We start from the raw sequence: 19,630 nt of genomic DNA, 5'->3' as shown, positions 1-19,630 counted from the left end.
CCCCAAAAAAAAAAAAAAAAAGAAAGAAAGAAATGACCCTCTAGGTTTGTCCCTTTCGGGTCAAATGCAGACCCCTCAGGAGACCTCACTCACCGAGTAGGTGACCAGACTGCTGTTGCCACGGAGACTACTAGGCGTTCCGGTTGCCCTGGTGACGGATCCTCCACTCCCGGCCAGGGCTCCAGAGGCTTCAGTCAAGCCCCTTCCTCATCGGCCCTGGATCCTCTCGTCCCTCCCCCTCCCACCCTTCTTCAGAACTGGCCAGAGCTCCTTTGCGATTTTCTGCAGGTGTCCAAGTGCCCTCCTCAAGTTGTGACTTGCAGGCAAGGCCTCTCAGCACACAGCGCCTGCAGCCAGGGCTCGTCCACAACCACAAGCGCCTTCTCTCCCTCGGGGCCAATACTTCCCTTCCCCTTCCCAGCTTAAGACAAGATCCTGACCTAAGGACTTGTAACAGCAGAGACAAAGCCCAGAGGTATGTAGTCTCTCAAAAGGCCCCTCTTCCAAATCCTCGTTCCATTCCCTCCTAATACCTTCCTGTCCCTTCCCACCTCAGTCCAACCCCCTCCCATTCTCTACTTTTCATCCTTATCCTCTCCCTCCCCCATGTTTCTCCACTCAGTTCCCTCCTCCCCTTTTCCCTTTCCTCTCCTCCCATCCTCTGGTTCTTCACCCTCAGGCCCCTTTATCCTCTTGCTGAATGTCTGGCCATCTTCCTCCCCATCATCCTACTCTCCCTCTGCTTTCTGACACAAACTTCCCCTTTAGAAAGGCCTGGATGAGTTTAAGAAATGATAGAGTATTTCTGGAGCATGGACAAAGGTAGAGACCAGGGGAAGGTAAGGCTGGAATCCTTAGGCAGTGTTGCAAATGATGACAAGCCTTGAATGTCAGGGCCAAGAAATTTGGACCTAATACTTAGGCTGAGTCACTGAGTGTTAATTTTTAAGCAAGGGAATGCCGTTGTTGGCTTTGCATTTTAGAAAAGTCTCGCCTGGGTCATTAAGGTGGACTGACCCCTTTTGGACATCCTTCCAAGATAAATTAGGCACACCCCAACCCCCACAGCATCCTGGGCTTACCCCAGCACACCACCAACTCGTTGGTATTGTCATTTTGGTTAACCTGTCTTCTTCCCAGATTCTTTCAACTGAGTCCAGTACCTGAGATTAGGCTCTTTGTAAAAGTTACCTAAATCAATGAAAGAATGGGAAAGTGGATTAATATGCTGGGGAAGGCAGCAGAGGGGCAAAGTTATTACATAATCCAGGTAGAAAATGATGAGAACTTGAACAAAATTGGAGAGAAAAGAGAAGAGAGAATGGATTTGGGAGATATTTAGAAGATAGGAAATACAGTCCTTGGTGCCCATTTTAAGATGTAGGCTGAGGGGAAAGGAGAATTCTAGGATAATTCTCAGAGTTCACTTTTGATGCCCTGTGGGACATCCATTTAGCAATGTCCAGCAGACAGTTGGGTATGACTGTGAAGTACAGGGGTTTTAAAAGGTCTGAGCTGGAAATATGGATTTAGGAGTCATCAGGTGTCATCAGCATACAGCTGGAAGTAGCTGAAGCCTTGAACATGAATGACATCACCAAGGGGTGGGGGAGGGGTCCCTAGACAAAACTAGACTGAGGTCATGGCATCCTCCTGCACTCTTGGGAGCAAACCCCCACTTTGGCTTGGTCTTCCCAGTCTCTGGAACTCCACAGCCTGACCTCCATGGTCCTAAGTTATGCCCAGAACCCTGCTCTTGGACCAGCCAAGATGCTATGTTAGGACCCCTCCTCTGCTACCATCTACTGATGGGATTCTGACTGCTTCAGCCTTTCAGTATGCGATACGGGGTCTAGGCACATGGGTGAAGCTCCTAGCACCATACCCTGGTCCAGAGCTCATCTGGCTTCCCCCTTATATCTCAGGTACACTGAAAACTTTATCCTCATTCCATAGCCCCCTGTGAATCCTGACTTGCAGACCCTCCAATCCCAACCTAATGAAACGTGTACCCTATTCTACCACTAGATGGAAGCAGACAAGGTCACAGAAGAGCCTCATACCACCACGGATGCGGAAGAGAGCCTTTCTTCAAAGGACGCCTCTGCTGAGGACTCACAGGAGCCCCCTATCCCTGAAATCCCCTTAGAGCCTGCCCTCTCTGAAACCCCTTTAGAGCCCCTTGCCTCTGAATCTCATATGGTGCCATCCATTTCCCAGATCCCTTTAGAGACCCACACCGCTGAAACCCCTTTGGAGCCTTCCATCTCTGAGATTCCTTTAGAACACTCTGCCTCTGAGGTCCCTTTGGAGACCCCTACCCCTGAGACCCAGTTGGAGACTCACATCTCCAAGGTCCCAGAGAAACACCTTACTTTTCAGACCTCATCACTAAGCTGTGTCTCTGTGTCTTCCTCTGATTATCTGAAGGAAGCCTTCTCTGAGTCTTCCTCCAGTGAGGGCTCGTGGACAAGGAGGTCTATCCAGACCTCTGAATCTGAGAGCGTTCCAAAGCACTCCCTTTCGGGCCTTCCAGCCCAGGTCCACCTGGACACATCTGCAAAAGATGGGGAAGAGGAAGAAGAGGGGGAGAAAGGGGTGGATGCCACTGACAGCACCGCTCACGCAGCTCAGCCTGAACACCAGCTGGGCAAGAAGAAGGGGAAGAAAGGAGTCAGCCGTAATTGCTCCTGCCCTTTCCCCCTTTCTCATCACTGTCTTTGACCTGCCCCAGGAGGAGGAGATTGAGTTACTCTCTAACCTGGCCCCTTCTCTTAGTTTTAGGGCCTCCTCACTTCCCCTTAATTACTCAGCCCCTTCCTCCCCAGATTACACCCTTCACCGAGTGGTCCCTGCTGAGCAGGCAGACCTGGTGGAAGTGACTAAGGCAATGCACAAAGGGAAGTTTGGTGCTCAGGTGAATTATCTTTTCCAGTGGGAGAAGGAGGCAGCCCTGAATGCCATCCAAACAGGTGAGCCCAGGCAGCCTTTCAGGGGCTGGTGACAGGCCCATGGACATCCTCCCATCCAACAGGATCTAGGAACCTGCCTGTTCAATGGATAGCCCTCGTGGAAATGGCAATGCCACCTGCCTGGAATCTGGGAGGGGAGCAGGCAGGTAGGCCAAGGTAGATGAGGGTGGCTGCAGACAAAAAGTGGGGATATTCACAAAAAACCAGGCAGGAACAGGTGGCTGAAGGAAGGCTCAGATACCCTGCAACAAACAGATCCTAAGGCAGAGATGGCCCAGGACCCTGGACAGTTTCCAGGTGACTTGTTGCTCCGATATGGCAAAAGGCCTTAGTCCCCTTGGTAGAACTCCATTAAAAGGCTGTCATGGGGAATTCCCTGGTGGTCCAGTGGTTAAGACTCCGCACTTCCACTGCAGGGGGCACGGGTTCAATCCCTGGTCAGGGAACTAAGATCCCGCATGCTGCATGGTGTGGCCAAAAGTTTAAAAAAAAAAAAAAAAAGGCTGTCATCACTGCAGCCCCTCAAGTAGTGTCTGAGGTATAATTGCCATTCCCCTGGTTCAAACTCCAGTCTTCTTCATCTGAAAGGTGGGCAATGACTCCCACATCAGTGCTTGAATTTGACTCTCCCAGGCCCTCAGGCTAGGCCTTGATCTATGGGCACTAACACTTGTTCACCTCTGCACCTCACCCGTTCCTGCACTGTACCCTGCTACTCTGAACAGAGTTCAGAATTCCTCTAGTGGAATCCTAGCCCCTGCCCACCCGCATTGTGACTCGGCCTAAAATCTGCCCTTTCAACCAAGCTTCCCTGTTGTAATAGGGCACTAATACCACAGGCTGGCAATATCAAGTCAGAAGCATCAAAGCCAAAAGGCACATCTGGACAGGCTTAAGAGCCTAGGAGACCAGGGGCAAGACAAGAAAATCTAGTTTGACAGGCACAGAATTGTGGATTGTGGTCCTGGCCAGAGTCAAAGACCAGAGGACACTAACTCTTTCTCATTCTCCTTATGGAATTTCAGGGCTTTGCCTGGAATATGGAGTCTCACTTCCCTCCTAAAGGAATTTGCTCACTCACTTATTCAGTCAAGCATCTATATTCTCTGAGCACCTATTCTGTGCCAGGTCCTGTGTTAGGACATCGATGAAAAGACTGACCCTTCCTTGGAGGAACTCACGGTCTAACGAGAACACACGTGAACAGTCCATTATAATGCATTGTACTGTGACAGGAGTAGAATGAGAGCCACAGAAGTCAAGAGGAAGGGCCCCTAGACAGACAGGGGAAGTCAGGGACAACCTTCTGGTGGAGGTGACAGTTCACTGGAAACTTTAAATGGGAATAAGAGTCGTAGAGCTAAAGGCCCCACTCCGTGGGAACTCAGGATTCTTGGCTCGAAGTTGGGGTACTCTCAGCTCTCACAGAGGATGAGAAACTCTGAGTGGGAAATGCTCTGGTTCTCCTCCCACATTTACTCAGCACCACCCTTGCCTTGTGGTGAGACTGACCGTGAAGCCAGACAGTTTCAGATCTCAAGGGTGGTGGCCTCTTGCTGGTGCCAGCTCTCAGGGATATGTCTTAGCCTCACCTTCCTTTCCATGCCTCCTTTCTCAGCCTAACAAGCTTATATTTTTGCTTTTCACCACTCATGACTTCTGGCCTCCCCCTTTCTCCTGACCCTTGGAGAGCCATAGGCAGCCCTTCTCAAGTTCACAGAGGGTATTAGTTCAGTAACACCAGGAACACAGAAGGGAAGTATGAAGGTGCCAACGTGGAGAAGTGAGAGAAGCCCTCCTCCTACCTCCTGGCACCAGGGTTGCCCAACCTCCTCCTCCTCTTCAGGTCCCTTCAATACTACGCTCCTTAGGAGCCAGTCCCCACCATCTACTCTGCACCTGGCCCATCATTTTCCCTTTCCCTCACCTTAGACACTTCAAGGAAACAGAACAAAGGTGGACTCTAATGTTGGGAGGGGAGGAGATGAGAATCCCACAGTCACAGAGAACTCAGTGAGATACATGTTCATCGTCAAACAAAAGTTCACATATAATCTTCCTGCTCTGCATTGAAGACCGTCTTCAGTTCCCTCTGACAGGCTGACACAGATGGAATGGATCCTAGGGTGGGGAGGGATCTGAAGACACTTGTGGGGCGATGAGCAAACCTTGAAGAAAAAAGTCTAAAGGGGTAGGGATGAGGACCCGTGGGTAGAGATAGATACACACGGGGGGAGAGGTGAGAACACCTTGGGGGGAGCTTAGGCTATTTTTTCTTCTTACTTTTCCTTATTACTCAATCCCTCCACACCCAGGTCTCTATATTGGCTGGCGTTGCCCCCATTATCTATGGGACTGTTTCCGGATTGGGGATGAGTCCAAGTGCTTTTGTGGACACTTGTTGAGAGAGCACCAGATCATCTCAGGTGTGGAGTGATAACTGTCCTCTGTCACGTGTTGGGATGTATGAGAGCAAGTGTGTGTGTGTGTGTGTGTGTGTGTGTGTGTATGTGTGTGTGTGTGTGTGTGTGTGTTGGTTTGGGGGAGGGGGTTTACATGGGAAAGCCAGGCCCTGTCAGGTGCTGGTCTAACCCTACCATCCATCCCCCTACTCACAGACATATCCGTGCCCTGCAATGTGGGCCGGTGCCGCTGCCTCATGTTCTGCTTTATCCCATCACGCCCAGAGGAGGTGGGTGAGTTCTGGCTCAAGAGGTGGGCCACCTTTGACCCCAGGGCGTGGAGAGCCCAATGTCGCTGCAAACACAGCCATGAAGACCACGCAGCTACCAGGTCCCATTCCTGCAGGGTCAAAGGTACCTTCCAGAGCAAGGGGAGTGCAGGGGTGGGCATGGGTCGGGATAGGTTGCAAATAGTTTGGGGATGCAGATGGGGAGCTGGGTGAAGACACTTGGGCTTGCAGTTGGTGAGGAAGAGATGAGAATGTAGTCAGCCCCTGGGGAAGCCCCAATACCCTATACTTTTCTTGGCTGCCCCCTTGCCGCAGGCTGTTGGTGCAACTGCTTTGAGTCTAAGTTCCTCTGTGTGGCCTGTGACTGGCGCTGGGAAGAACATGAGACTTTCTTTGAGACTGAGGAGACCTGGCAGCGAGGAGGGAGGCTTCACTGTGAGGGGGCAGCCTGGGGTAGGGGCCCACTCCAGGGTCTGGAATCAGAAGGCCAGGCAGGAAGGCACTCCTGCCCTCCACCATCCCATCCTGCCCACCCACCCCTCCCTCCTGCATCTCATACCTGCACTGGTTTCCACCCCCAGGACCAGATTATGTGCCTTTAGTGGAGATGCCTACCCTCCGAGAAGCCATCATCAACAACTCTGACGTCGAGGCCCTCCAGAAGAAGGGGCCCTCTGGCCGTCCCAGCTCCCACCCTAGTCTCCCTGGGCTTCCTAGCCCATGCAGTGTCCAGCCTGGCCCCATATCTGACCCCTGTACCTGACCCTTTCACCTCTGCTTCCCTCCTCCAGGGACAGACACTGTCAACACCTGGTGCAGGCCTCTGTGAGCCTGGCCCAGATCAGCAATAAAGGGAAAGCCACTGGAATCTGGCTGGCTCTGTATGAGGCAGATAGAGCCCGGCCCGGGGTAGACACCCTAGGACCTTGGAGTTGGCACCTACAGGGGGTGAGAGAGAGCACCAGGCAGGAGAGAGGCTGGATCCAGCCATCTGCCTCCACTGCACCCACGTTCAAACTGCTAGCTCTGGCATCAGGAGGAGAGAGTGGCTTCAAGGAAGCCAAGGAGGGAGGGGATTTCAAGAAGCAGCAGTGATATTAGACACAGGTAGGGGCTCCAGTAAGACAAAGACTGAAGAGTGTCCATCGGATTTTGCGATCAGAAGGTCTTTGGTGACTTCAGAGGGTGCAGCTTCAGTGGTGCAGTGGACCAAACAGCAGTGAGTGTGAAGGAATTTCTTTAAGAAACTTAGACGAAAAGAGCAGGGAAGAAGTCAGACGATATCTACAGGGGGATGTGGGGTCAAGGAAGCATTTTGTATTTAGGAAAAAGGGAGGGGCCAGTAGAGAAAAAGACCTTGAAGGGTACAGAAGAGAAAGAGAGATGCCTGGTGAAGCCACATCCCAAAGATGGAAGGAGAGGATGGGGTCAAGGCGGAAGTGAAGGGATTCACTCTGGACAGGAGAAACACCACTTCTTGACACCAGGAGGAGGAGGGAGGAGGACGGAAGAAAGGATGGAAGGAAGGATGGGGCCTTCACTGAGCTGCAGGGAGTAGGATCTGGTGGAAGTTCCCCAGACAAGTAGGAGACAAGGTCAGTTGCTGGTGGGGGAGGAGAGGGATAAGAGTGGGGGGTAGGAGACAGGAAGAGAGGTGAAGGTTTGGGAAGGCTAATGAGGGAAACTGGAGGAAAACCTGATCGGTGGGCAATTAGGGATTCAGGTATAGTTGGAAGCAGGAACCTAGTTAGAGAAGCAGAGAAGCAAAATATTTAGATTAATCGGTGGTGACGGGAAGGGTATCAGGGAGGATGATCAGGAAAATAATGCAAAAGAAGGCTTGAGGATGTGGAGGGAGCTGACCATACAAATAGGAAAGTGAAGCCAGGAAGCAACTGACAGATTAAAAAAGGGAACAAAGGAACAGAAGTCTCATGAGGTCCAGTAGAAGATGTAGTGGTAGGGATCAAAGTACAGAAGACAGTGGCCAGAACACGCAGAGCGCTGCAGCTTTCAGATGACAGCAGCTGCAAGTGATCACAAGAGCCTGGAGTGGAGAAGACTGTGGGCTAGGGGCCAGAGTCAGTGAGTGTTGGGGAGTGACTAGGAAGCCCACTGGTGATTCTTATGGGGAATAGGAGTTTCTGACACTAATGAGCTCTGTGATCTTAGACAAGTCACTTTCCCTCTTGGGGCCTCTGTTTCTGGATCTATAAAATAAGATAACCTCTGTGCTACCTGCCTCTATGAGAATCTGAAGAAATAACCAGTTTCAAAGTGTTCTGTACTCACCTACCGCTCCTGGCTGGTTTCCTCTTCCCAGCACCTTTTATCTCTTGCCCTTCTCCAGAGCAGCTCTAGGGGCTGCTGCTGTCCCAGAGGCACACGGACAACGGCAGCCTCCAGGGCACTGAAAAGGCCAGTGTACATCTCCTCACGTTTAGGGAGGCCCTCTATTATTCCAAGGAAAGGTATGCAACTTTGGCTGCTAGAACTCCTGGGGGAAATAACAAGGTCAAATGCCTGTCCTTTGGAGGAGAAAGGACTCTCTAACAATAATATGGCTATTCAAAAGAAATCATTACTATCTCCAGAAGTAGAATTCCCCATTACTGGTTATTAGGCAATTAGCACCATGATGACCACTCACTAAAACCAACTCAGCTAATAGTCAACAATAAAGGACTGGTTACTGTGATAAACTCATTCAAGAAAGTATTATGCAGCCATTACAAAGTATATTTACATAGACTATGTAATAATATGGGAAACTGTAAATGGAAGAATAAGAATATAATATGTAATACATATGTATTATATATTATGGAAAAGGAAGTGAAAGAAAACACCAAATGTTATTCATTCCACAAATAATTACTGGGCACCTATACATGTTAGGCCATGTGCTAAAAACAAACAAACAAAAAAAAACCGATACGGTGGTGACTTTTCTCCTGTGTTAAACCTCAGACTAAAACTTTCCTGGTGTGAGTACATTAGCATTTTGTGACCCCATATTTCTGATGTCAAAAAATATATATTCCAGCAGAACGAAATATACTTCTAACCTAGCCGTAACACATTTCCCTTGTCTTTCAAACTCGCTCGGCTCACTGAAAATGCCAGGCACGGAGCTAACCGTATCCCATACTTTTTCTGATTAGGAAATAACATTGGATACGTATTCCTTTGCTTATTAGTCGTGCAGCAAAGACAGGACACTCCTGTCCCCGCCCGTTAAAAAAAAAAAAAAAAAGGAAAAGAAAAATGCAAAAACCGCCCCGAAAACAAACTGCAGAATCTTTAGTCTTGGAATATTTTAACAAGCACATAAACTAAGGAGGAACTGCCCTCAGATGAGTAAGTTAACATCTTTGAAATGGTCAAGGGGCTGAAACTGTCCTTGTGGGGAAAATGCTGGGTATCTATCCCACCAGTTAAAAAAACAAACAAAACCCGTGCCCGTTCACCTTCAGACCAACCGCCCGGCGACCTCCACCCGCCTCTTTCTTCCGGGACTCCTATCTGCCTGGAATTCCAGGGGTAGTGGTGGTTCCTGGGGCCAATAAGCGCGGAGCGGCCTCTCCCCGAACCCCGCCTTCCTCCTGGCCAAGGCAAGGAAAGGGTCCACAGCCTCTGAGCCTCTGCGCGGCAGGTGACGGAGCACCGCCCCCTTCTTCCCAGCCCACCAGTAGGGGCCCGACCCGAATAGAAGGAGCTAGTACGATAAAAGCCCCACTACCCCCTGCCCCGCGAGCCGCAACCTAAGCTGGGCCGGCCTTGTCTTGTGAGCCAATTGGAGGAAAATCCCACCTCCAGGTCTCTCAATCCTTCCAATGGAGTGAGAAACTATCTCAGCGCAACTAGAGAGGGGATCCAATCGTAAAGGAACTTTCACTCTGACTAGAGGACGAAGCCAAAGGAGTAGAAAATTCGCCCTCGAGTTGGCACAAGAAGCCAATGGGATGAAAAGACCCCGCCTCTACCGTGGCGGCGGAGCCAGTGGCGTGCCGGGCCCAGGAGCGTGACCCAATGGGATGATGGGGTCCCGGCCGCGGGCGGAGCCAATGGCCACCGCTCGCCGGCTCCCCGCCTCCCCACCTGGGCTGGCCACAGAGCCCGAGCGCTGGCCGGGGTGGGAGGTTCCCGCAGCGGAGGGGAAGATGGCGGCAGCCACGGTGTTGGCCGCCAGGCTCTGCGTTGCGCGCCGGGCGGTGGCGGTAGCGGTAGCGGGGCCGCGGGGGGCGCAGGTGAGAGGTGACCGTGGGGCGAGGAAGGGGTCCCGCGGGCTCTGACGCCCTCCAGGGCCGAGGGGCGCGTTCCTCCCCGGCTACCCTGGCCTGCGCAGCCCTGCGGCCTCGCGGGGCCGGAGCCCGAGCGCCCAGCCGGGAACCTTGCCCCTCCCGAAGTGCAGGCTCCAGGGCTGTGCGGTGAGGTCGGATTGGTGGTCACGGCAGCATCTCTTAAAGCCTCGCCGCGAGAGAAACGAATCGGCGATGAACGACGCCCTGCACAGGCCCGGGCACCGAGGTCGACACAGGGTCAGTGCAGCGTCTGCTGCCGTCTCCCAGCCGACCGAACGCCTACTCTGGGCAGCTCCTCAGTGCCCCCTGCGGGACGTGAGCTTTTTCTCCTGGGAGCCAGTCTTCTGCCCCGTCAGACTCGTGGCTTTCTACTGAGCACTAATGCTAACTCCCCTTCTTCTTCCTGTTTGCCAGAGCGACTCAAGGGGTCAGATTCATTCCGTCCGTTTTCCCCACAATGTGACATCTCTGACTTCAGCCTTCTCTCAGTCCCTGGGAAACTGGGCCTTCCCTACCCTCAATCCCCAGGGGCTGGGGTTGTGTTCACTCAACTGAACTCCTCCCTCCACCGATTCAGGGGACTGGAGTGAAAATTCACAGTAAGAGGTCAGATGTGACACCCAGACACCTTTGTGTCAAACAGGGCAATTGTATTAAAACCTGGATAAGATAGTTAACACGGCTTAAAGATCAGAAAACAAGTAATGGAAGTAAATGGAAACATTAACAAGGTGAGAGTAAATGGAAAGAGCTCCAAGTAGTCTTAAGAGATGATGCAAACCACCCCTTTTATATTTGAAGCCGAGAGAGGGGATTTATCTAAGGTAATTCAATAGTAAAATAGGAACTTGGACCTAAGCCTCCAGGTTCTCATTCTGGATCCTTTCCCCTGAACAGTGCTAGCTTTCCTCAACCCTTTAGGAGCAGGAATCAATTGCACTGCTGAATCCTGCAGTGAAATCTGCCTGTTATCTAACCAGGCCCAGCACTATCTGGCCCTGCTCTCTGCTGCTGATGCTCTGAAAGTGAGGAACTTTCCCTTTGAGTAGGAACCACTAATAGGTTCTTAGAAGGGTGAAGTTAATGGCCAGTCTCTGCCAGCCCCAACTAAGTACATGAGACACGTATTGTCAGCTTCCTCCCTTGGGTGTGTCTGACCCACCTTCAGGTCCGAGGAGCTGCAGCTGTGACTGATGGGAATGAAGTGGCCAAGGCCCAGCAGGCAGCTCCTGGGGGGGCAGCCCCAACCATCTTCTCCCGGATCCTGGATCGAAGCCTCCCAGCTGACATTCTGTATGAGGACCAGCAGGTGGGGCGCCCTTAGGACTCATCCCCTTAGGAATTTCATAAATATCATCCAGCCTGTTGAAATAACATGGTGGCCTCTGGCCTGTCATTGCTCCCAGTGTCTTGTGTTCCGTGATGTGGCCCCTCAGGCTCCTGTGCACTTTCTGGTCATTCCTAAGAAGCCCATTCCTCGCATTAGCCAGGCTGAAGAAGAAGACCAGCAGGTGGGAAGAAAAGGGCCAGGGTTTGGCTGGGGGAGCCCTGTACTCAGAAATTTTGCTCCCTGTAAATGAAGCCACATGTCTCCTTCCCCTTTCCCTGTAGCTTCTAGGACACCTTCTCCTTGTGGCCAAGAAGACAGCAAAGGCTGAGGGGCTGGGAGATGGATACCGACTTGGTGAGTGACGTTTGGCCCTTGAGCCCCTCACCTATGAATTCTCATACCTACCCCTCGGTATGATCTTCATTCTTTGACCCAAGCTCCATTTCAGTGATCAACGATGGGAAGCTGGGTGCACAATCTGTGTATCACCTGCACATTCACGTACTTGGGGGCCGACAGCTCCAGTGGCCTCCAGGTTGAACCTACCAAGTGACCAAGGACCTCAGACTTGGATGCTTGGATGGGGGTGGGGAAAAACGGCACCCTGTAATGCTAATAAACTTGCTCTCCCTCAATTCTGGATCCCTGTCTTAAATATGTAAAGATTTATACCACAAATAGGAAAGAAAACTGATTCAAGACTATGATCCCCCTTGACTATGGTCTGAGACACTAAGGAGGCCCATCCTGTAGCTAAAGGAGCATTTGCCTATATATCTGTGAGCTCAGGACTCATGGTCCACCTGGGTCAGGCCTCTAGAAAAGTAGCAGTAGGAATAAGCCTGAATGAGTAGGAAGAGACTGAATCCCAAGACTTGCTCAATTCCGATGCCAAGCCATGTTCTAAGGGGGGCTGGAAGGAGGATTGTCAATGTGAAGGCCTTTTATTGAAAGAGAATCACACCAAAAAAGTCACTACCCTTTGACTAATTCCCATGTCTCACCATTTTGCTTTTAAGCTGCTGTCTGATGTCTTTTCATCCTTAAAATTTTTAAAAAGATGCCCCTACTTTTGAGAATGAACTACTGTTGCCCCTACATAAACATACCAAGTAGGCTTTCATCTGATATAACAGCTCTGTGCCTGTTCAACGCAAAGAACCACCTTAGAAAGCCTCAGTAAGTCCTGCTTAGGTATGGGGGGCGAGGCCTTAGGCCAGCGGAACCGTAAAAGCCGGGCTGAGGCGGAAGGGAGGGGCTGAGGCGGAAGGGAGGCCGAAGGGAGGCCGGACGGAAGGCAGACTTCCCAAACTACGCCAGGTGTAAGACTTCCGCCCCGCAAAGACCTTGCCTCCACCCCCACCCTCCCCGTCAGCCCAGCTCTGGTTCTGCGCAGTCTCCTGGAATGATTTGCCGTCTCTATGGCAACCCAGTAGCTGGCGTCTGCAGATGGAGACCACTGAGTCTTCCGAGGGATCACAGTCACGGTGAGAGGCACAGCTCTGGCTGCAGGCTTAAGGGGACAAGGAAGGTTAATAGACTCGCTTTGCTGCGCTTCTGACAACTTTGCCACTTTCACTTTTTTTCAGATCTTTAGATGTACAGCCCAGCTCCGAAGGACTAGGGTCTATTTCGGATCCCTTTCCTTCTTGGGATGGCTGTCATAGGTCAGCCCTGGAAGCTGCAACCGCAGAAGCTTCAGCAGCTGCTGCAGCCACTGCAGCCGCCTCCACTACCAAAGCAGCTGCATTACCTACAAAGACCCCAGTGCCCTGTTCTGAACGGAGCCTTCTCATGGAGCCCTCCTCTGAACGTCTTCTTGGGGAGCGCTACGCTGGACCCAGATTTACCCACAAGATAGGCCACGGGAGACTTGGCTTTGAGCCTGTCTCTGTTTCCCATATTGCTTGGAATCCCTATACTGCAAATGACCTTAGCTCTAGCCGTGGCCCTGTTCCTGGCTCCAGCTCTAGCCCTGGTCTTGGCTTCAGCTCTGACCCTGGTCCTGGCTCCAGTTCTGGTCCTGGCAGTGGCTCTGGTCAAGGTCCTGGCGACGGCTCTGGTCGAGGCACTGGTCCTGGTCCTGCCGCTGATTCTAGGCATAGGCCAGGCTCTGGCCAGGGCCCTGGTTTCAGCTCCTCTGCTCCTTCAGGCTTCAAAAAACCCAGGGCAGATCTGCTCCCTAATTATGCCTCCTGGAGTCACCACAGCCACTGGGAGCCTCAGAAACAACCCTGGAAATGTTTGAAAGTCTCAGAATCTGGTGCCCGAGGGCTGTGGAAGCCCCCTGAGGTTGAAGGGACAAGTAAGGTTCTCAATGAAACACTGCCACGGGGCCAGTGCCTTCTCTACAACTGGGAGGAGGAGGTATTAAGGTTTTAACCTGCTCCCTTTTCTTGAAGGCTGCCCCCAGTTGATGAGGGTGGGTACCACAAAGGATATCATGGTCACTCAACTTGGGGCCCACAGAGAGCCACCAACCACCTGGATCAAGTCCCAAGCATGCAGGATGGCTCTGAGAGTTTCTTTTTCCGACACGGACACCGGGGACTGATGACCCTGGAGCCACAGTCACCCATGTGCTCCAGCACCACCCAGAAAGACTCATACCAGCCCCCAGGAAACCACTCTCAGCCAATTCGAGGTATGAAACATGAGAGAATGAGCCAGAGTGAGTCTAGCAGAGAAAAAAAAAAGGAATGTCTGATGAGTGTAAGGGCAAAGCTCAGTTTTTCTTCCTTTTCCCCAATTTTTTTTCTTCTGGGCCTGTTTCTTAACCAGACTCCCTCACTCTGTCCATTCCCTGGCCTCCCACAGGGAAGCGTGAAGCCATGCTGGAGATGTTCTTGCACCACCAGATCTGGTGAGAGGCTGGGTGAAGGGGAAAGGGGAGGGGGAGGACAAAAATCAGGGGAGAATGGCCTTGATGCCCCCCAGGTCAATGTAGTAAAGAGGTGCAGGCAGAGCAGGAACCCACAAGGAAGGACTCTGAGGTCGAGTCTGTGACATACCACGACTATGGAAAGGAGCTGGTGCAGTCAGGGCCTCCTGCCCCAACAAAGGTAAGAACCCATCCCACCCCACTTGTACAGCTGGGCCCTGACAGGCTGTGGGAAAGCAGCAGGCCCAGAGGTTGAGAGAGGGAGCTTCAGGCCAAGAGTTATTCAGTATCTCTCCCTCACAGCCTCACGACTACCCTAAGGAACAGCCTGAAACCTTCTGGCTACAGAGGGCACCACAGCTACAGGTGTGTGAGGGTGACCAGGTGTTGGGAGTTGGGGAGAAGGGAAGAGGCTGTTCTGTCCCGGCTTGGAGGAGACAGGGCTCTGCCCTCATTCTGGCACTCCTCCAGGGTGTCAGTAACATCAGGACTCTGGACACGCCATTCCGGAAGAACTGCAGCTTCTCAACACCAGTGCCTTTGTCTCTAGGGCAGCCCTTGCCCTATGAACCCGAGAATTATTCCCACCAATTGGGGAAAATATCTCCCCTTGGCTGTCAGGGAGGAGGGCAGGTGGTGGAGGGAGGGGTAGAACTACTCCTGTCTAAGGGTGGAGGAGGGAAGTAGATGTGGAATATGGAATCTCCTTCTGTCTGTACTGAAGAGATGCGGAGGAAGTGAATTCGGTCTGTACTTGGTGAAGGGGCTCTTTACATAAAAAGTGTTCTCTCTCATCCTGAGACTGCTCATTCAGTGATTCTGTGAGTTACCGTGTCCATACCCCATAACCTTTCCTTGGAGTTGCCCTAACACAGACTATGTCACCGTGACTGTTTTTGTTTGTTTTATATTTGGCCAAAATATTCTGGTTTAGATACAGATATTTACAGAAGGTAGGGAGGAAGGGAACCAGGCCAGAGAGGAACAGGTATATGTACAAGGCTGGGCTGCAAAGGGCAGCAACTTCCATATAAGTTGGGGGTTTTGTGCATGTTGGTTTCCATCTCATGTGACAATGTCCACTTCTGCTATGTGGAGAGATGTTGGCCACTGCCCACCCGGGTACCAGCAGCAGGGGATTGTATGACTTGGGGAGAAGTGGGGTTTACAGGAGACCAGCAGGTCCTTTCTGCTCTCCTAGGAGCCAGTAAGTTCGCATCTTTCCTTTTCCCTGGAAGCGGAGAAGTAGAGATAATTCAGATTCTTCTATGTTATTCCTCATATCTCCCTCCCTTCCCCCCACAAACCCCGTGATTGTGTTCATCTTCCCATTCCATGACTCCCTCCCCATGGCCTGCCATCACCTTCATCTCCACATCCCCTCGAAGCTCTAGCTGGAAGCATCCTAGCTCATCCAGGGCATCCTTGGTGGTAGAGGAGACATGAATCTTAAGGGCTGGGGTGGGATAGGGGAAATGATGGAAAGAAGAATCAAAGAAAAGGCAACCGAAGAACTGGCAGGATCGGAGAGAGCTTTACCCAACCACCATCCCTCAGGAGGGTCTCAGTCTTCCCAGGGCACATGCACTAGAACCAAAATATGTCCAAGAATGGGGCAATCAGGAACTGCGGTCTCTCAGAATGAGATTTGGAGGAACTGTGAAAAGAAGAAAAGGCCAACACAGGTTGAGGCTGATGCTGGGGTTGAGGGCTAATGTCTCACCTTGACCATTAGACTCCATTCGGGAAGCAGTGTTCACTGTGTCTCCAAAAAGACAGTAGCGGGGCATCTTCAGGCCAACGACCCCAGCACAGACGGGCCCTGTGAGAAGAAATAGGTTGGGAGAGCCTGGGAAAAGTCAATATGAGGACAGGAGTGAGAGTCAGCCTTACCCGTGTGGACCCCTATGCGTAGCCTCAGCTGGTCATGGGGTCGGTGGCGGATGCGGAAGGAAGAAACCGCATCCAGTAATGCCAGGGCCATACGAGCAATTTCCGGGGCATGGCGCTGACCATTTCTGCCTGGGAGACCAGATACCACCATGTAGGCATCTCCAATCGTCTCTACCTGATTGAGAGGGGGATGAAAAGGTCACCTCTATCTGTATCAGTGGGGATGGGGAAGGGCAGAAGGAGACAAGCTGGGTACCACTATGAGTCATCCTGACAGCCTGGGGGCCAGAACATTGACTAGAAAGTAAGTGCCATGGTCCTGAGAATCTGGGAGAAGGGGAAGTCAAGGGAATCTGTAAATCCTCCTGCCCACCCCAGCACCTGGCGAATACTCTACAAATGTCTGCTGAATGGACACCCTGTCTGCAACAGGACATGGTCAAATAGGCTCTGCTGTCAGGAAATGGGAAGCAAGACAACAGGGCTGCCCTGAAGAGCACAGAAGCTGGTGGGGAGGTCAACGAGGCCCAGTGAAATGAGCCTCAGACAGCCTAAAGTGTCAAAGGTAAGAAAGCAGGCACTTGGCTTCGTTAATTGTACTGAAGCTGTGTAAGAGAAGGTCCTTGTTTTTAGGAACTACACCCTGACCTGTTTAGGGATAAAGGGGCACTGTGGGGCTTCTCTGGTGGCCTAGTGGTTAAGAATCTGCCTGCCAATGCAGGGGACATGGGTTCAAGCCCTGGTGCGGGAAGATCCCACATGCCGGGAAGCGACTAAACCCGTGCGCCGCAACTACTGAGCCTGTGCTCTAGAGCTCGTGAGCCACAACTACTGAAGCCCGCGCGCCTAGAGCCCGTGCTCCGCAACAAGAGAAGCCACTGCAACGTGTACCACAACAAAGAGCAGCCCCCGCTCATCACAACTAGAGAAAGCCCGCGTGCAACAAAGACCCAATGCAGCTAAAAATAAAATAAATAGATTTATTTTTTTTAAAAAGGGGGCACTGTGTCTGAAACTTACTTGCAAAAGGTTCAGAAAATAATATATGGATACATAGATTTTTTTTAAATAAAGCAAATGGAAAATATAAACAATTGGTGAATGCAAGTAAAGGGTTTATGGGAGTTCTTTGTTACAGTAATAACAGAGATGGCAGAGTAAGTCCAAAGGGAAGGGACAGGAGTGGGTAATAAATATTATCTGCACAATATTAGGCATTTTCCACAATAAATTTATTATTACCATCATACAGATAAAACATCTGAGGCTCAGGGAGCTTCTGTTACTTGCCTAAGGCCACACGGTTGGTCACAAAGCCCTATCATTTTTACTCCCAAGCACAATAAAGCCTACCCTGTGCCAACTCAATGACGTCAACAAAAAGCTTTCACTACATAGCTTGTCCCTCACCCCAATAAATCATTCTATACCCACATCCTGTATGATTCCTCCATGTCTGGAGTGGATGAAGAGAAGAGAAAAGATGACTAGGCTATGCCTATACCCCTAGGCAAAAAGTGGCAGACAGGGGCTAGATCTTGTGATGGTTCCGATTAGGGAAGCCTTAAGGATTCACAAGAGATTAGACGGGAATGTACAATTACAGTGCCAGAGCCTCATTTGTCTACAAAGGGTACTCTAGCACTAGGATGCTGGAGACCCAGGCAGGAAAACTGACCCTGGAGCAGGTAAGGCATGTGGGATTCGGGGAGACTGGGTTTTAAAAGAGTGTCAGTGTAAGGGCAGCCCCAGCTCTCACCTTGTAGACGTCAAAGTTGTCAATTATGGCATCAAAGCAGGTATACAGATCATTAAGAAGTGTCACCACCTAACAGGGATGGGAAAGTAGAGGCCTTAAGACTTTCCAACTTTCTAAGACTGTCCAGCTAAGACTGTCCAACTTTCTAAGAATTCTTAACACACAAGCCATAACAGGATATGGAAACTACAGACCAAGCTAATCTTCCCTATTATCAAGGATCTCTATGCCCCAGTGAAGCTCCCGCAGGTCTCTACCCCACCCTCTGCCCCTCACCTGGCTCTCACCTGCATGGGGGTGCTCTCTGCTGACAAAGCTGTGAAGCCAACGATGTCACTGAAGTAGATGGTGACGCTGTCAAAGGCCTCGGCCTGTACAGTCTCTCCCCGTTTTAACTGCTCTGCCACTGAACTAGGAAGCAAAGGTACAGTTTGAGCCAAGCTCAGAGAAAGAGGGTGGGAGGGCCAGAGAGAGGAAAAGAGTGTATGGCTGGAGCGGAGATGAGTTCTAACATGAAAGCTGAGCCTGGTAGAGGAGAAGGAAGGTGGCTGGGAAGACATTACAGTCCAGGGCGAGGTAAGGTGTACAAGTGGTGTGGGGTTGGAAGGGGATCCCTGGGGATGCGGGCTAAACATCTCACGTTGGGATTGTTCTACATACACTTGCTGGAGCAAAGGTCTGGTAGAGCAGTGTCCTAAGAAGAAGGGGTGGGAAGCCAGGAAGAAGGCAGCACAACTCATTTGGAGACAGAATGAAAACACACCGTCTAGAGCCAGAATGGGCTCATGGTAGCAAGATGTAACAAAGCAGCATTCTAAGGGCTGGGAAGTGAGTTCTCAGGAGCTTGATTAGGCAGAAACCAACAGAAGAATACCACAGGAAAATTCAGGAAGGGGGACAGAAGTCTCACTGGGGTAGAATTTGGTAGAGCAGAGCCTCAGCCTTGCGTTTCTCCTCCAGGTAGGCCTGTGTGCGTTCCTCCACCAGCTTCTCCAGGTTGTTGGCATACTGCTCCATGCGCAATAGGAGGTTGTCCAGTATGCTGGTGCCACCCTCCCTGGAAGGAGGCCAGGATAGGGTACCTGCTCCAAGATGCTCAAGACCCCCAGGGCTTTCTACCCAACCCACCCTCTCGGCCCCACCAACCCCACCTCACCCACTAAGACTGATGAGGCTTCTAGCCCCGGGGAGCTCCTGCACCATAGTGCCCTCTCACTTGTTAAAGCGGCGAATGAAGCCCTTAATCTGTCCAAAGTCTGGTCGCTCAGCTGCGTCCTGGGCCCAACACCGCTCCATCAGCAAAACCAGCTCTTCGTTCAGTTGGGTCCGGTCAATGCTCGGCCGGAAATAAGGCCGCTGACCATTTCGGACCTTCTGGACAATCTCTGAGGGTGATAAAGGGTTTGGATGAAGAACAGGTCCCCCAGGTAGAGGAGGCTCTGGTTAGCAGATAGACTGTCACCTTTGGGGCTGAGGTCCAGGCCCTCCAAGTAGAAAGGACCACTGCGAAGTGCTATCTCCTGTAAGATGATCCCAAAGCTATAGACATCGGCCTTCTGCATGCCTGTGGTTGGCAAGGGGTTCCCACTGAGCAGTTCTGGGGCAGTCCACAGCTTCTCTGAAAAGAGGGAACAGGCGGCCAGGTCCTCAAAAAGGAAATCCCCAAGCCCACCTGGCCTCATTCCTATAATGCTCGCCGTATTACTGTCACTCCGTCTCCCTCTCCCACCCTCCCTAGGCGGAAATGATCAGGGCCAGGGGGGCAATGTAAAAGCAGGTTGTGGGGGAAGCCTCACTGG

At 51.6% G+C, this 19,630-nt stretch overlaps 4 protein-coding genes across 6 annotated transcripts in view; 3 read left to right on the top strand and 1 right to left on the bottom strand.

The window, feature by feature from the left end:
* The first annotated feature begins 2,028 nt into the window (after positions 1-2,028).
* Positions 2,029-6,493, top strand: FAM221B (family with sequence similarity 221 member B). Its single transcript, XM_007456024.1, has 7 exons — positions 2,029-2,653; positions 2,832-2,972; positions 5,288-5,398; positions 5,591-5,788; positions 5,980-6,117; positions 6,246-6,362; positions 6,456-6,493. The coding sequence occupies exons 1-7, from the start codon at positions 2,029-2,031 to the stop codon at positions 6,491-6,493; spliced, it is 1,368 nt and encodes a 455-aa protein (XP_007456086.1).
* Positions 6,494-9,774: 3,281 nt separating this feature from the next.
* Positions 9,775-11,933, top strand: HINT2 (histidine triad nucleotide binding protein 2). 3 transcript variants are annotated; one of them, XM_007455975.1, is made up of 5 exons: positions 9,775-9,914; positions 11,137-11,277; positions 11,375-11,479; positions 11,580-11,652; positions 11,747-11,933. In XM_007455975.1, the coding sequence occupies exons 1-5, from the start codon at positions 9,828-9,830 to the stop codon at positions 11,836-11,838; spliced, it is 498 nt and encodes a 165-aa protein (XP_007456037.1). In that variant the 5' UTR covers positions 9,775-9,827; the 3' UTR covers positions 11,839-11,933. The 3 variants fall into 3 exon arrangements, with proteins under 3 accessions (XP_007456037.1, XP_007456038.1, XP_007456039.1); XM_007455976.1 differs by having other exon boundaries at positions 9,828-9,914; positions 11,405-11,479; XM_007455977.1 differs by lacking the exon at positions 9,775-9,914 and adding an exon at positions 10,161-10,205.
* Positions 11,934-12,747: 814 nt separating this feature from the next.
* On the top strand, positions 12,748-14,847 carry SPAG8 (sperm associated antigen 8). Its single transcript, XM_007456023.1, is given in 8 exon segments — positions 12,748-12,785; positions 12,888-13,665; positions 13,768-13,942; positions 14,116-14,161; positions 14,246-14,360; positions 14,483-14,545; positions 14,651-14,804; positions 14,807-14,847. Coding segments are annotated over 8 exon segments (1,410 nt in total).
* A 497-nt stretch (positions 14,848-15,344) lies between these two features.
* The window catches only part of NPR2 (natriuretic peptide receptor 2), a 16,945-nt gene continuing 12,659 nt past the window's right edge, over positions 15,345-19,630 (bottom strand). The window contains exons 13-22 of the mRNA XM_007455974.1: positions 19,628-19,630; positions 19,294-19,477; positions 19,048-19,216; positions 18,742-18,888; positions 18,119-18,242; positions 17,832-17,900; positions 16,073-16,247; positions 15,903-16,001; positions 15,544-15,635; positions 15,345-15,410 (exon numbers count right to left, since the gene is read on the bottom strand). The exon at positions 19,628-19,630 is cut by the window's right edge and continues 144 nt beyond it. Of these exons, the coding sequence (XP_007456036.1) occupies positions 15,345-15,410; positions 15,544-15,635; positions 15,903-16,001; positions 16,073-16,247; positions 17,832-17,900; positions 18,119-18,242; positions 18,742-18,888; positions 19,048-19,216; positions 19,294-19,477; positions 19,628-19,630 (1,128 nt within the window). The remainder of the gene's footprint in view (positions 15,411-15,543; positions 15,636-15,902; positions 16,002-16,072; positions 16,248-17,831; positions 17,901-18,118; positions 18,243-18,741; positions 18,889-19,047; positions 19,217-19,293; positions 19,478-19,627) is intronic.

Source organism: Lipotes vexillifer, unplaced genomic scaffold (genome assembly GCF_000442215.2).
Source record: "Lipotes vexillifer unplaced genomic scaffold, Lipotes_vexillifer_v1.1 scaffold920, whole genome shotgun sequence".
Taxonomy (NCBI): Eukaryota; Metazoa; Chordata; class Mammalia; order Artiodactyla; family Lipotidae; genus Lipotes; species Lipotes vexillifer.
The sequence above is the reverse complement of the archived record's forward strand: the minus strand, read 5'-3'. Positions and strand labels throughout refer to the sequence as shown.